Raw genomic sequence first — 15174 nt, 5'->3', positions numbered from 1 at the left:
ATGCAGCTGTATGAGAATTTGCGAAAGAAGCACAATAGTAACGCTTGAAATCTTTTTCCTATGTCTTATCTCTCCATTTTTTGATGAACATTGGCAATGAAATAAACCTCACAATCTGGAGTCAATGATCACGCTTATCCCAGTGTTCCTCTCACATGCCGGGTTGTTAAAGCCATCTGGACACTGCAAGTCTCAAGCGGTCAGTGACAATAACTGCAAAGAGGCTCCCTGCGAGTCACAGCTCAGTGTTACACATTGAGATGAGGACAGGCACGGCAGCTTAAGCCACCAAACACCAGCAACACACACCACTGGATACAAACACAGCACAGGTACAAACCTTCCTAGATGAAAAGGCACAGCGAGTTCTCAGACCAACTTTCTTCAGGGGTCAAAGTGCTCACCTTCACATGTATCACAAATTAACATGGGTAACTGGGGTTGGGGACTTGATCAGAAGATTTCTGAGAAGGCCAAGAGTGTGCAACGAATCTGGCCAGGTTTCAAGGACCTTTTTAAAGAAATCATCAGAACACATCAGAACGGACTTAACGAAGGGGAATTATCCCACATTTCCTGTGGCACGGTGAGGTTTCATAATGTTTTGAGAATTAAAAATTATTTTAAAACATTTCTTCCGCCATGCATTTAGCCACTGGAAAGGAAGCAGCAACAAGAGAAAACATTTTCACTGTGGGACATAACCAATGAGTAATGTCATGCGAGGGTATCCCATTACCTTTTTTATAAAGGTACACTCTCGGACGCTTGCATACTTTAAGCCCACGGTTGATCTACATTACAGAAATTGTCCAATTATTTACTTTAATGCAATATAAAACAAGTGTTGAATTAAAATGATCATACAACATTTGTACAAATAAATGGCCTCAATTAAAAATCAGAACATTTCCGCAAAACCTTCCTTTCTCAATGAGAAAGAGTGTTTGCTTCTTTGGAATTCTATTTCTGGAAATATGAGCTTCCCAGGACTGGCGGTGGTTAAACACTAACCCTAACCCATTCACAGAGAAATGGTGTAGTGGAGTTTCCTAAAACCTTGCTACAGGGCCAAGCTTAAAATTCTGACCAGACTTTTATCTGAAAATTAATATCAATCCAATTAATGACAGGTTTCAGTCTGCCAAAGGTACCCTCACCCTCAACCTCAAGGGAAACAAGTATTTGCAATGGTCAGATGGATTCATGTTTCCTGTGGATCAATATTTCTTAATACTCTGCCACAATGTTTTTCAGTTTGTCCTCGTGCTGGGTTCCACATGCATTCCATACTGACAGTATAGGTCCATTTAACCAGGTGAAAATTTAAGAGACTCACTCAATAACTTGCTCCATCTCAGTTTGTTCAGAGATGCTGTTCCTGGAAGGGGTCAAGTCACCCCCACTTTCAGGCTGCCACTCGAAGTCCATGTCATTTTCGGGGGCCTCCAGGATTAGGCTCATGTGGGGACCTGGAAGAACAGAGTATAGAGCACACTTGTGCAGGACATGGAAGGCCTTTAACTAGTCTTTCAACACTCCATATCCTAACCAGATTCCACATCTCACAGCAGAGCTCCAATAAATTTAAATTCCTTAATTCTCACAGCTTTAGGTATAATATCCTTTCTGTGTCATAAACTATATTTAGATTCTCAAAAAGTGTCCTTATTCTGTTCTTTGTAAAACACAAAACCCGTGCTTTTGGAGACACTAAAATGATGACAAAACATACAGACTTACTTGATAGACATCTTCCATGACTGTAGATCGGAGGTCTCGGCAATTTAAGCCATGCCGGGCAATATGAAACTCAAAAATATCTAGGACACATTTTAATTCAATTGTATTCTGCCGTTGGTGATCCTGAGTGTTGTTTCGAGAGAATTTTGATAGAGCCACAAGAGGTACAGGAAGGTCCTGACAAACCAGTATTGTGAGAGACTAGAGTGCGGACTTGGATTACTCACTGGAGTGAGGGCTGCTCAGGGGTGCTCTGGTCTCTGGCGCCATCCTGTTATCATAAACATGGTCCTTGTCTTCATCCTGGCAGGTCAGAGGTCAAGAGAGACAGGAGACATTCAGAGATGATAAGGATGGTACTACCCTTACGCCCAACAACAAATCATCAGCCCTCACCTGTTCTGATGTTCCTATGCAAAAGTGCAAATCTGAATCGTTAATAAATAGAGAAACACTGAGTTTCTGCAAAATGAAGGGGATGTGGCATGGGCATGTGACTCGCTGCACAAAGAAACACTGAAATGGAGATGAAAGCAGCGTGTGGACTATTATCTTGTGTTTGAGGAGGTCCAGGGGAGACTAATGCAGATCCAAATTATTTGTACAGTTCTAGAATTAAAGCACCAGGTTACCATCAGAGCACAGGTGAGCTAATTGCCCAAATGGTACATGCATCTATATGCTCATCCTGCAAATCTACAGAGTGCATTACAATATTTTAAATAAAATGTATATTTTTCTAGTTTAATTTTGTTTGTGTGATGGAACTGCCTGCTTTCTCACCATTGTTAATACAATGAAGTGAATTTGTTTTATTACAAATTTGTCAGAATTGACACATTGTGAAAAAACACAGTACGGTGAATGTCTGATGATTTCATTCAATTTTCACTGGCAACTGGCATAGGGAACTGGAGCAATCCCTTTTTATATGAACTTAATCACGGGGCTGATAGACACACATCAGCAGCCCTACCACCACTTGGAGGTGTTAAAACGCAAGCGCACATAACTTCTCTTTCACATTTGCAACAGTTTTACATGGGGATTTGTGAAGCAACACTTCATGAGAAAATCTCAGGTCTTTGTTGGAGCTTGTGTGTTGGAAAACAAAATACTGCAAGGCTTTGGCCTGTAATTAGTGCTAAAATGTCCTGTTTTCGGGTGTTTCATTCACTCACTTTAAGTTTCTTCATTGAACCCTCAATCGAACAGATAAGGCACTTCAAATAAATCAGTTAATTGTTAGTTCAATAATGGTTTACAGAAAAGCCTAACAGCTCAGGAGTTAAATAAAAGAGGGTTCTATGGGTCCCAAAAGTTCTCTTCTGTGTATATACTCAGTTTTCAGTTTCTCTGCTCAGAAATGAGTCAGTACTTAACCACCAACTCTGTCTGCTTCTCATCGCTATACTGCAAAATCCATAAAACAGCAATTAAATGAACTAATTTGCGATTAAACTGCTTTGAATGGGAAAAGAAAAGGAATTGATGGACACGCTTGGGCAGGTGTTGTTATAGCTTCTTCTCCAGAGCATTTAACCACTTTTAAATAATTGAGTTCAAGCTCCGCTTTTCCATAGTAGGCTTTGCATCACTGAGGGATCAATGCAAATGAAGGGTTGAGCTAAGGAGGGGTCTTAATTTGATCTGCTTTTTCTTAAGAGCTGATGAAAGAAGTTGTTATCTGTGGACCGATGATGGCAGGACTGCCTCACCCTTGTTCTGATGTTGGTCTGAAACTGAAAACTGCTCGTCAGGGAAGTTAAATTAAATTCCCACTACATCCTATGTTATGATCTCTGATTGGTTCCCAAACTCAAAAATTTTCCCGCAAACACCCGTACTTCACATTTATACGGCACAGACAGGTATACCGAAAACGGAAAAAAAGAATAGTGTTTGAAACATCAGATTTGTGTAGCAAACAGCCCCCTAAACAGTTTGTGGAACACAAGGGCACAGAATTGTCTCTGGGGTCTTTCTCTGACTGAAGTGCACAAAAACCAAGTGTTTGTACTTATTGCAACTAAGAAAAAACATCTGGAACCACATGAACAGTAGTTAAACTAAAATGTTTAAATTGCAAAACCACATGGGGAAGTAAACTATATTGGCCTGGAGAGACTATAACAGATACGGAGTGATTCCCACCCCATTTACTTAGAATAACCTCTTCCACAAAAAGCAGATTTATGTGAGATATAAAGAAAGGCTGTTGCTAGAATTTCAGGCAATGCAGAGATCGAACATGATGGCGGATTCTTTGATTAAAGTCCGTTTCTTCTTTTTTAAAATTTTTTCGCTAGCCACAATATTAAGATCCCCAGTCAAATGAACAGACATTCTCAGTGGCAGGCAATGTCTATCTGGAACAACCCATGGATCTCAATCAAATTGAATACGAGTGGAGCCATTGAGCAGTTCAATCCCACATACCATTAACCTCATCACAATCTCCTCTGTTAAAGAAGAACAGCATGGAGTCTGGCTGCAAAGTTTTAAGATCTAGTGGTATGCATGCCATGTGTTTTTCTTGAGGTTTCCCCATACCTTGGTCCATGTGCATGTTTTCTTATCTGCTTTTTTGTGTACAGGTTTGAAAGACCAGACTGGAAGATAACACCCCTGTGCTCACCTCTTCTTGTAATCTGCTGTAAGGAGGAGGCAGGTCAGCAGGGTTGACCAGTTCTTCCTGCGTGAGAATCCCCTCTTGCTGCTCTTCCTCCTCGTCTACCATCATTTCACTCCTCCCTAGAGCGCCACTCGGCTGCAGCAGCTCCAAGGTGTCTCCACCAGCCGGTCCTGGCCCCCTCCAGGGGAAGGGGGAGCTGCGTAGGTACACCTCTGGTTCATCTACCAGCTCCTCCAGAAGAGGAGTCTCGTCATCGAAGCACTGCCAGGAAAGGAAACAGGCAGACCCATTGTGATGCCAAACCTTTCTGTATTCAACAAAGAAACAAATCTGCAAGCTCATCTCATAACTTTACCATGTGGTAAAATGCTATTCTGGCATCAGATGCAGCTTGGTATCTTTTTGGCTTGCTCCCTTACACTTAAACCTCGGGTATAAAGTGATTTTTAATTAAGGCATCTGAATTCAGATAAAACCCCAAACTTTCTGTCATGTTGGACCGTTATAGACTGACCTTGTCAGAACTCAGAAGCTAAGCAAGACTATCAGAACAGGGATGGAAAACATTTAAAGAAAGCCAAGCTGCTAAATTGTAAGAGTTGCTGGTGGACAAGAATGTCACACTCTGTTCCCCACTGGAAGATAATTTCCATACCATGCCCCCCGTGTAGTGACTGAGGATGCTCTGCTGTCCTTCCTTTAAAGGACATGTTCAAACGTTTTCCTCACACTGCTAGTGGTGCTAACCTCTGTGTCTTGGCTCAGTTCTATTCTAGGCTGGCACAACCTGGCCTCTGACAAGTTCTGCCTTATTAATATTGGTGAAGCAATTTCTGACTTCTCCACACAATCTCCTGTGTAATGGTGCTGCTGGTGGAGAGTGGTTTCCCTCCTATATGTTACAGCACTTTGGGCTTATTTGGGATGAAAAGTGTTGAAGAAATGCAAGCAAGTATTTCTACCATGTCTCATCTTTTCTTTCTGATCACTATTTCTAAATGAATTGCTTGTGTAACATGTTTAGGTCATTTGTGAAATGTGACAATTTTCCGTGGGCACCGATTTCATTTGCAAAAATTATTGTGGCTACAGTAGCTGTGGGGGCATTCTAACACATTTACGCACGGCTGTTTGAGATTAAGAGGCTAGACTGTTCACTGTCACTCCTGGCAAATCTTTCATCTTTAGCCCAGTAGAATGTTCAGTGAGGAAATCACTACAAGAACTACATTGATTGTGGCATCATAATGTAATAATAAAGCTATCAGATACTGTACAGCAGGATTTACTCTTTTTGGCTCAGAATGGTGTATAGTTGTGTTATGTAGATTAATGTTAAACACATTGTTATGGGTATCATATTTGGAATTAGTGTGTCACTGTACTACAATTTAAAACTGCTAGCAGAACTTTAAGTTGCTTAATATTCCCTCAATTACTCAGTTTTTCCTGTTCCTTGATTTCCAATCTGCTTCCTATTTACTCTCCAGTGTTCTCCACTCATATTCTGCTGGTCAGCTGGTGAAATATACTCTCTAAATGTCTGCTTCTAATTGTTCTCCACCACTGACTGTACCTGTGAATGCCAGGACCATTTTCCTCAAATCCAAATTATTCCAACTATGCCTGTACAGCACTTATCTGCCTTGTAACTCAGTGCTTTCACCAGTACTGTGATATTTACATTATCCACTGAACTGAGGCTAGCTCTGCTCCTGTATTACATTATCTACTATTTTCTTACAGTATATCCCTTCTTGTCCTCTCTGCTGGCTGGCAGCAATTTGTTCTTATTCTTCAATCATCAATACACATGTCTCCTTTGACCTTTGGTGGGACCATTGCTCACTGCTTTTGAGCACATCACCTCCCAAGTTAACCACATAACCTCATCATCTATCAGCTCCTCAACACTGCCCAGTTCAGACCACAGACCTCCTCCTCGACACTGTCCAATTCTCACCACAGACCACCTCCTCAACACTGCCCAATTCTCACCACAAACCACCTCCTCAATACTGCCCAATTCTCACCACAGATCACCTCCTCAACACTGCCCAATTCTCACCACAGACCACCTCCTCAACATTGCCCAAATTTTACCACAGATCCTCAACACTGCCCAGTTCAGACCACAGCTATAGATGTGCAAACATAAGTTTAACCGATGTTGTAGTAAAACCACACATCGTAGATACTGCAAACCACAAAGAGCCACCCACCAGTGTCGTGTTTTATACAACAGGTAAGCAGGTTTTAAACCTCAGCAAATGTGTCTGACATTTGCTGCTGTTTTTGAGATGACTGTTCCAAAAACATTGCAACTGGTAAAGTAGAGAATGAGCAGACCTGCACCTAACCTGACACCACAGAGTACCGTGAAGGCCCGGTGACTACTACATTTTTAGTCTAGTCTCAAAATCCACAAATACACAACTAAAAAGATAGCAGCCCTTCCTGGGAAAATGCAAAACAAATTAGGTCGATGTTATTTATTATTTTTAAACTACAGAGTCTCCATAAAAGGGCAAATTACATAATTTTTCACCGCAAACTGATTTTTTGGGATCCCTGCTGGTTGCCTGTAAAATCTCCTTTACTCAGACTGTATCTGTGAATTGGGTGATCTGTACACTTCACTGTTGAGACCACACCTGGAAGTTCTCAGTGCTCCTACCTCACACCTGTTGCTATACAGCTCTGTGCTGTGGCTGGCCCACGTCTCTGCATGCAGCATTTACCCAAACATTTCCTGCACATAATCCCTGTGATTTACTGTACTCTAAACTGATTTCTGATTGTTGTTTTTTTGACTCCATCTGAGTCACACTGGATAAAATTATCAACAGAACCACCATGAGAGAGTTGTCGTAGGACGTAACTAGAGACATGGGTCTTAAAAAGGTCGGTGAGCCTCCCAGGACAGTATTATGTGACACTAGTATTGAATAAAAACACTAATGACAGAAGAGCTCTCACAAAACAGAACTGATGAGAGCTAACAGCACACTCCGAATCTGTTCACATTCTCACTGGGTCACAAGCAGAAACTTTCAATCTGAGAACAAATGCTCCCTGCCTTGTGAATACAAATAGGGACTTTATCACCTCAGCAGCAAGGGTCTGTCCTTACAGTAGGCTGCCCAGACATAGACACTTTAAAATATAATAAAAGCTGAAAATGCATTTTTCTTGCCCCCAATCCAGTCGACTCAGCACCTCCAGCATGTCAACTCTGAACAGCTCCAAACCAATTTGCAATGAAAAATGTGCAGAGTCTAAAATCTTAATAGCACAATTAGTCTCGTTTTTGGTAGATTTACTGCAGCACTTGACTCCACGCTGCAGTTAGCACATCTTCACTAAAATCCAAGGATAATATGCCTCAGGAAGAAAGAGGCATGCATCACTGCAAAGTGTCCTAAATGAACCATCTTCTCTTTCTCATATTTTTTTAGCTTCTAAAAGTTTTATTACATTTTGGTTTTAATCATTTCAATTGAACTTTAATAATTAAAAAGTATTGGAGATCTCCTCTGTTCTTGTTAAGTGTTCTTCTTGAATAGCTTAATATTAAGGAAAGTAGGTTTCCTTAATATTTCTAGATATGGTTTTCTAGAGATGTCTTCATAACTATCTTTACTTGTGAACAGTGATAAGGAAGCATTATGTCTTTATGAAAATGTGACGTCTTTCTGTGTTACTTGACAACAAATGAACAAAATGCAGACATTTAGAGTGAAAAGACTAACCTAGAACATACGTACATACAAGGGAAGCAACATTAAAGTTGTATAAAGTATTAAAAACTCCTAATTTACAACACTGTTCATCATTTTGGTTGTTAGAAAAAATAAACTGTTTCCCTGCAAGAGATTGGAATTCTGATTCCAAAAGAATGTTTACAGACAAGGAACAAAATCTCCTTAGCCTTGAACAGAAGGGTTAATTAAGATTCAAGTTGTCAAAAGTCCTAGATAACGTTTAAAAGATCAGATGTTCTGAACAGAAACAAATAGATTTAAACCCAGGCTAGGAGAAAAATGGTAGAAACAGCATTTACATGTTTAAATCAGAGCTTGTGTAAAATTTACAAGCAGACAAATTTAAGAATCAATATATACAGACTAAACAATTATTAGATTCTGTACTGCAAATCCAGCCCATTACCACTGAATAAACAAGGATACTCAGGGATCAGCTAAACAAATAAACAGCATACTGTTATGAATGTATTTGGGGATATCTAGGATATTCATTTCAACATGTACTGACTCTGTAAATATTTATTAGTAGTAAACACACCTGAGACAAACATTTTGTATTTGTGGTAACATTTGTGGCTGTAGACTTACTGTACATGGCTCATTGGAAACTAAAATGTCAGCCATCGTTTTTATATTAATGCAATGTGATTAGTACCTTTTCAGTCTTATGCAATACGCCACACATCCACCACTGCTGCTGAGGTGTCACTAACAACAGAACTGCACTTCTGCGCTAATCTGAGGGCTGGAGTACAGGGAGGTTCAATAACTGACTTTCTGGAATCAGTGATGGAGCTGGGACATTTAACCGAGAACTGCATGGAAAGATATAAAATAAGTCCTTCTGCCTTACTGACTGGATCATCTAGCATCTTGCATTGACAAGGACAGTTAAAAGTGTTACCACCCTTGGAACACAGAGCCAAATCCATGCATTAAATAATTTTTCTCTGTACTGCATTTGTATTACTGTCCTCACTTCTGAGCAGTGGCTAAGGACAGTTATTCAGCTGTGATGTAGTGTAGTGTGTACACAAAGGATCATGGAGTTAGCTACTTGGCCGTCCAGAAAAAGGGGCACTGCATACATGCTGCAACTAAAAAAGAATCTAAAAATCTGCTCTTACGATTTTTTTCATTTTTGATTGAAATCTTGATTGAACTGAAACAAAAAGAGTAAAAAAAATAAAAAAGTTGTATTTCTTTTATTTTAACAGGTGGAAAGGGGAAAGTAACTGTATTCTTGAATGGAGCACCTTTGTGAACAATGCTATACCAAGCTCCTGTGCGGATACTAAACATGTCTAAACTCTGACTTCTCTCTGAGTTTACCAGCTGATGACAGCACTTGTCCTGACCAAACAATGGATTTTGATCTCATAATAGTATTGGAATTGAGAGAGAACAGCAGCTAAAATGTTGAAAAACAAAAACCTGTAAAATGAAAAGCGGAAGTACAATCAGTACAACAGCAAGCAGACCCTGTGGTTGTGCTTGTCTGTGGAAGTGGGAAAACTGGGACAACAGTCTGGTCCGGACCCTGTGGTTGAGCCTGTGAATTGTTGGTACCTGTGGGACTGGGGGAACAGCCCGGTCCAGCACAGTGCTGACAAGGGGCTCACTGCCCAGCATCTCTTTCATCTGGGTGCCGGAGGGCTGGTGATCTTGTTCCACTTCAGTCTTCTGCTCCTCCATCTGCTCTGGCTACAACGGGATAAACACAGCGCATCACACACACCTGCTCAACAGCCCAGCACACAACACCTAGAGCTCAAAGTGCTCAGAAAGCAGTGATGAACTGGGATTCCCAGTTTGTCCTTTTTATAAATTTAAGATTTAAGTTTTCAATGGAGAGGCTTATCAGCCAGGAAAAAGGTGGCACATGACCATTGCTGAGGAAGCAGATTTCGGTTAATATCAAGCAAGTGATTTTCAGTTATTTTTCAATATTCAGCTCTTTTCCAATATGGGGAAAATCAGAGCTACTAAAAATCACTGGCCATTTGGGTGATCAATCCTGTCTTGTTCCGTTTTAGTCACATAAACCAGTTCTGCGCAAAGTGGAAAATCTCCAAATGGACAATTAATCAAAGCTAACATGTATGTCATGTCTGTGAAAAGAGGAAACTGATGAAAGCCCATTGGCACATGGGAGAGAGCATGCAAACTCCACACAGACAGGCATCCTAACTTTGACCCAGCCTCGGATCCTGAAGCTCCGAGGCAGTAATTGTTTTAGAGAGATGTTCATAAGTTATTTAAAAGCTTTCACACATGAAATCTGTGGTACTAATTAAAGTCATGAAGTGGCCAGAGGGAGATGTCACATGCACAAGTATGAGTGGTTCCCTGCCGATTGCTGGAGCTCCCCAGGGTAAACCACATCAGACCCACACGTAGAGTGAGATTTACAGTCACAGTTTAGTTCCACTAGAACACTCTCAGGGACTCCCACTAACAATCCCACAGGTAGTCAGGCAAGATTAAGCTGCAGAGATGTGAGAGTGCCTCTACCAGTGCCCATACAAAGTGCTCTTTCACTGGAGAATGGCCATGCTTGAGGCACGCCAGAGGCTCTTCCTTTTATATTCAATCAACAATGAATAACAGCGAAAGAGCACCTGTGATGATTGCTAAAAAACACAGGCTATTTTCAAAGCCAGCACACTGAAAAGTGAATGATGATGAATGTTTGCAAAGCAGCGTGTTTCTCCACTCTACGAGTCAGCATTGACCCCTTTACTAAGAGACAACATGCCCAGAGAGAAGGCAGAAAGTACAGAAGCTGCTTGCTAGCTCTTAATAAGAAAGGTGCTTACCACGAAAGGTTTACAGATGCCCAGGTGGACCTTCCCAGGAGGCACTGATTTGAGCACCTCCACTGCCTCTGGCAGGGTGCATCTGTCCAGGTGAGTGTCATTGACGAAGACCAGCCTGTCTCCCGGCAGGATCCCCCCATTGCAATCAGCCACCCCTCCCGGCACCAGGGACCGGATCACTATCACAGAGCGTCTCAGATCTTCGGGATCCTGTAGAGGGCACCAGAGACCACCGCAAGCACGTCATGCTTCACACGGCCGTACAAAGAGCAGCCGCAGCTGCCAGAACCCACTCTCCCACAGAAGGAGAGAAAGCAGAAATCAGCTGCATGCATGGGCCAGGAGGAGGCCTGATTACTGCCAGCTGTAGCACTGAGAGACTTTCGCCTAATCCTGAAAGGCCATCATAATGTATTGTTTAAAAAATATTAAACAGAAGGGGTTGTAAAGATAGGGTTTTTCTCTCCATGAGCTGAAAACGTTTAAAATTTCATTTTCTGCTTTGGATTTCTTCAATGCATATTTGAAAAGGGGCATGAGTACAGTAAATCATTGGGCCCCCGTAAAGCAGGGCTTTAACGTATGTTTGGACTTTTTGAGCACAGACTTTGAACATCATCCTTTTCTCAATTGGACAAAACTTGATTTCTTTGCAGGTCCTTCTTTATAAGACGGGGCAACATAAACTGGGTTCTGGAAGCTAATGAAATAGTTCTATGTGTTACTTGAAATGCTATGCAAAAACGAGTGCATTTAAGTAACTAATATTTCCATCAGCGGAACACTAAAGACTAACCTGCCTTAATGATGTATTAGAAGGCACTACACTTGCTCTGCGTTAACATTTCCAGAGTAATTACTTGTTGTAGGGTTGCCAACTGGCCTTAGATCAGCTAGACATTTTCAGACAGGTTTTTCACCTCAATCAAAGCACATCAGCACTGAAGTGCAACATTAATCCTTCACTATATTTCCCTAGGCATCATTAAAACAAATCCACACTATTGTTAAATGGGAAAAAAAATGTTATATTTCACAGTATATAAACAGTATAGTGTATACACAGTTTATTAGATATTTGGATTTGCAGTATGTCTTATTTTACTGCACCTTTATTTAAAGTTTATAAACTTGGCTTTGGCCTTTGTTAATTAACTCTCCTAGATGTCAGTAATGCTAATCAGCTGTTCAGATCATCTGAAAGATTTTGTTGACAAAAAGAATAAACCAATGATGTAACTTGTTTCAGTCCTTTCTCAAAAAGTCTGGCTGATCTGGAGCCAGTTCGGAAACCCTCATCTGTTGCTATCTTGGACAGTCAAAATCTCATTGCTTTTCTGCCTCAACAAAACAGTCATCTGACTAATGAAAGCATTAATGCAATTCTAATGCACTATGAAATCCTACTGTAATAGAACACAGGCCATGCTCAGAAGGGGTTAGCCTTTTTCTATAGCGTCAACCCTTCTGAGGGATCTCTGCTTTGTACTGGAGGCATTCACCATAACAATAGAGTTAGAAAATGGGAACAAAAAAAGTTACAAGCAAGGGGAGGCCATTTGGTTTGTTAGTATTTTCCTGGTCCAACACTTCTGTTAGGCCATTTCTTAAGTGTTACTATTGAGTCAACATACTGGTACGTAAATGTAGACTACCACAACTCTCCATGTAAAGAAATGTCTTCATTCTTGAATACTTTGAAATGTAATCCCCACATCCCAGGGGCGGAGCGGTGTGGCTAAGGATCTGCGCCTGTGACTGGAAGGTTGCCGGTTCAAATCCCGTGGCCGGCAGAGGAATCCTACTCCGTTGGGCCCCTGAGCAAGGCCCTTAACCCCAGCTGCTCCAGGGGCGCCGTATAATGGCTGACCCTGTGCTCTGACCCCAAGCTTCTCTCCCTGTCTGTGTGTTTGTGTCTCATGGAGAAAAGCTGGGGTATGCGAAAAGACGAATTCCTAATGCAAGAAATTGTATAGGGCTAATAAAGAATCATTATCATTATCACTTATACAGCTGTGGATCTTGACGAGGCACTCTTGGTAAATTATCAATTTCTTTCTTGTTCCTGGCTAATAAGATTTGGGTTCAATGCATAGTCTGTTTGCATGAGACATGCATGCTTGCTCATGCACATTGTACTGCCTCTTGAGCAGCAGCAACTTTCTTGAAGTTTGGCGATCAACACTGAAAACAATATACCAAGTGAGGTCTAACTTCCAGGATTTAAATCCTATGGTACATCCTTAACTATGCATCTAATTATTCCTTTGGCTTACTGGTTATAGCTTCTCCACATTCATGCAGATAAGGAAAATGTTGTCTCCCAAGTCTAAAACAATTAAGCAAGTCCTAGGTCTTTCACATATTACACACACACACACTGCACTTTCCAGTTCAACGACACCCATTTAAGACTTGCAAAGCATACTCCAGTTTGCTGCATGCATAACCACAAATCAGGATGGCCGAGTGATCTAAGGCTCAGTGTCTGAGTCTTGGTCTCTTCCGGAGGCATTGTTTCAAATGTTAGTCCTGATATTCTCACAGCTCAGTTTTACCTTACATTTATTCTCATTAAATTTCATTTGCCAGGTATCTCAATAGCCTGGAATCTCAACTCTTGCACTGCTTGTCCTGCGGACACAGTATTTCCAGCTCCACTCATTTTTGCATCATGTGCAAATGTAGCACCATTATAGACTATACCCGAGTCTAGACCATTGAGCTATTCATCACTCAAGCTATTTAAAATCTTTAATTCACCGGCTTGTTGATTTAGACTTTTGTTGACCTGTTTCTGCACTCAGTCCTTGGCTTCAAAAAGTCAACTATCAGTGCGGGGATTGCGGATTACACATCCCAAACTTTGTAAGGACCTTAAAGCACATTTTAAAATAGTCCCCCAAAACAGAAATCCCAAATAAATTCACCTGGGATTAAGAACTCAACTTTTAAAAAACAACAAAAGAAATGGGAACCCCCATGAGCAGGCTTGGGAACTACTGCGGTAAAATTGGGGAAAAATACAGTGATCCCCATAGTAGCTCTCTTTAAAACCCCTGTTTCTGCACTATGAATAACATTTTCATTCATGCACAGCACCATGATTTCCCACATTTGTTTTGAGCAGACATCTCTCATGCCATTTATTCAGTTTAAAAATATATATTAGGTCACACCCTTGAGTTACCCATGTGAGCAGTAATTTTCTCAAAGAAATCTAAATGATCTAACAACCTAATGTAATAGGAAAGGCTAATTAGGCCACGTTAACTTCATAGTCCATGCTCAACTCAAGAGTGTTTTTTTTATTTTAAGTTTAAATTACGTTTTAGAATTTTGCCTGTAATCAAGCTAAAGACTGATCAGTCTGTAAATTACTTGCTGTGTTTTGTACCTCCCTTCTCTGAACAGGTATTACATTTGCGAATCTCCAATCAGTAGTCACATTCCCTGCCCTCAGTGTCAAATGAATTATACAAATTGCCTGAATCAGTCACTTATTAGGATAATTTACCCTTTAAATGTCATGCTTACACTGGAAATCATTCAGAACTGAATGAGACAGCCTTTTTACCTGTGGCATGTTATCCTAAATATCCTATTCCCACTTGTATCCCTAAAAGAATTAACTTCCAGATTTAAAGTGAATAAAAATGTAAAAAACATTGATTGCATGCATTGATTTTAGTCGGTTTTTAATGGTTTACACTGATATCTATTCATCAGTAATTCTACTGTTACAGGCAACACACCTAATTTAGTTGGAGTGGCTGGAGCGAAGAAGAAAAAAGGAAAGAAAACAACAGGCATGTTTCGGTCTCAAAAAGATGAAGTATAAATGATCAGGCACAACAGAGTTCAAAGCTGGCTCTGGGTGAGCTGGTGTTGAGGAGAAAATGAACTATTCCTTTTCCATTGGTGTGCGTGAAGTGCTTACTGTCATCACAACTAGTACTGCTTATAATTTCAACCGACAGCTTCTTTGGAAACTGTAGTACATGAAATGTGTATTCTTGTTCCAAGTCAAATACTTGGAAGTTCACATCATCGTCACTTCTTTGCATTCATTACATGGCCTGCTCGTCTCTTACACAGCTATGACAGGTCCCTAACCACAATCACACCAAAACTCCCTGCAATGAAAGGCAAATGTATTGGCTTCAACGCACAAGAGGACTTCCTGCTTCAATTGATTGATTTGACACAC

General features: G+C 40.8%; 1 protein-coding gene across 4 annotated transcripts in view; it reads right to left on the bottom strand.

Moving 5' to 3' along the window:
* patj (PATJ crumbs cell polarity complex component) overlaps window positions 1-15174 on the bottom strand; it is a 223598-nt gene that overhangs the window by 137782 nt on the left and 70642 nt on the right. For all 4 annotated transcript variants that reach the window (XM_088599125.1, XM_088599129.1, XM_088599126.1 and 1 more), the window contains exons 18-22: window positions 10965-11174; window positions 9715-9849; window positions 4382-4639; window positions 1971-2046; window positions 1340-1472 (exon numbers count right to left, since the gene is read on the bottom strand). In XM_088599125.1, coding sequence (XP_088455251.1) covers window positions 1340-1472; window positions 1971-2046; window positions 4382-4639; window positions 9715-9849; window positions 10965-11174 — 812 coding nt within the window. The remainder of the gene's footprint in view (window positions 1-1339; window positions 1473-1970; window positions 2047-4381; window positions 4640-9714; window positions 9850-10964; window positions 11175-15174) is intronic.

This window comes from Lepisosteus platostomus, chromosome 11 (assembly GCF_059453375.1).
Source record: "Lepisosteus platostomus isolate fLepPlt1 chromosome 11, fLepPlt1.hap1, whole genome shotgun sequence".
NCBI classification, from domain to species: domain Eukaryota; kingdom Metazoa; phylum Chordata; class Actinopteri; order Semionotiformes; family Lepisosteidae; genus Lepisosteus; species Lepisosteus platostomus.
The sequence above is the reverse complement of the archived record's forward strand: the minus strand, read 5'-3'. Positions and strand labels throughout refer to the sequence as shown.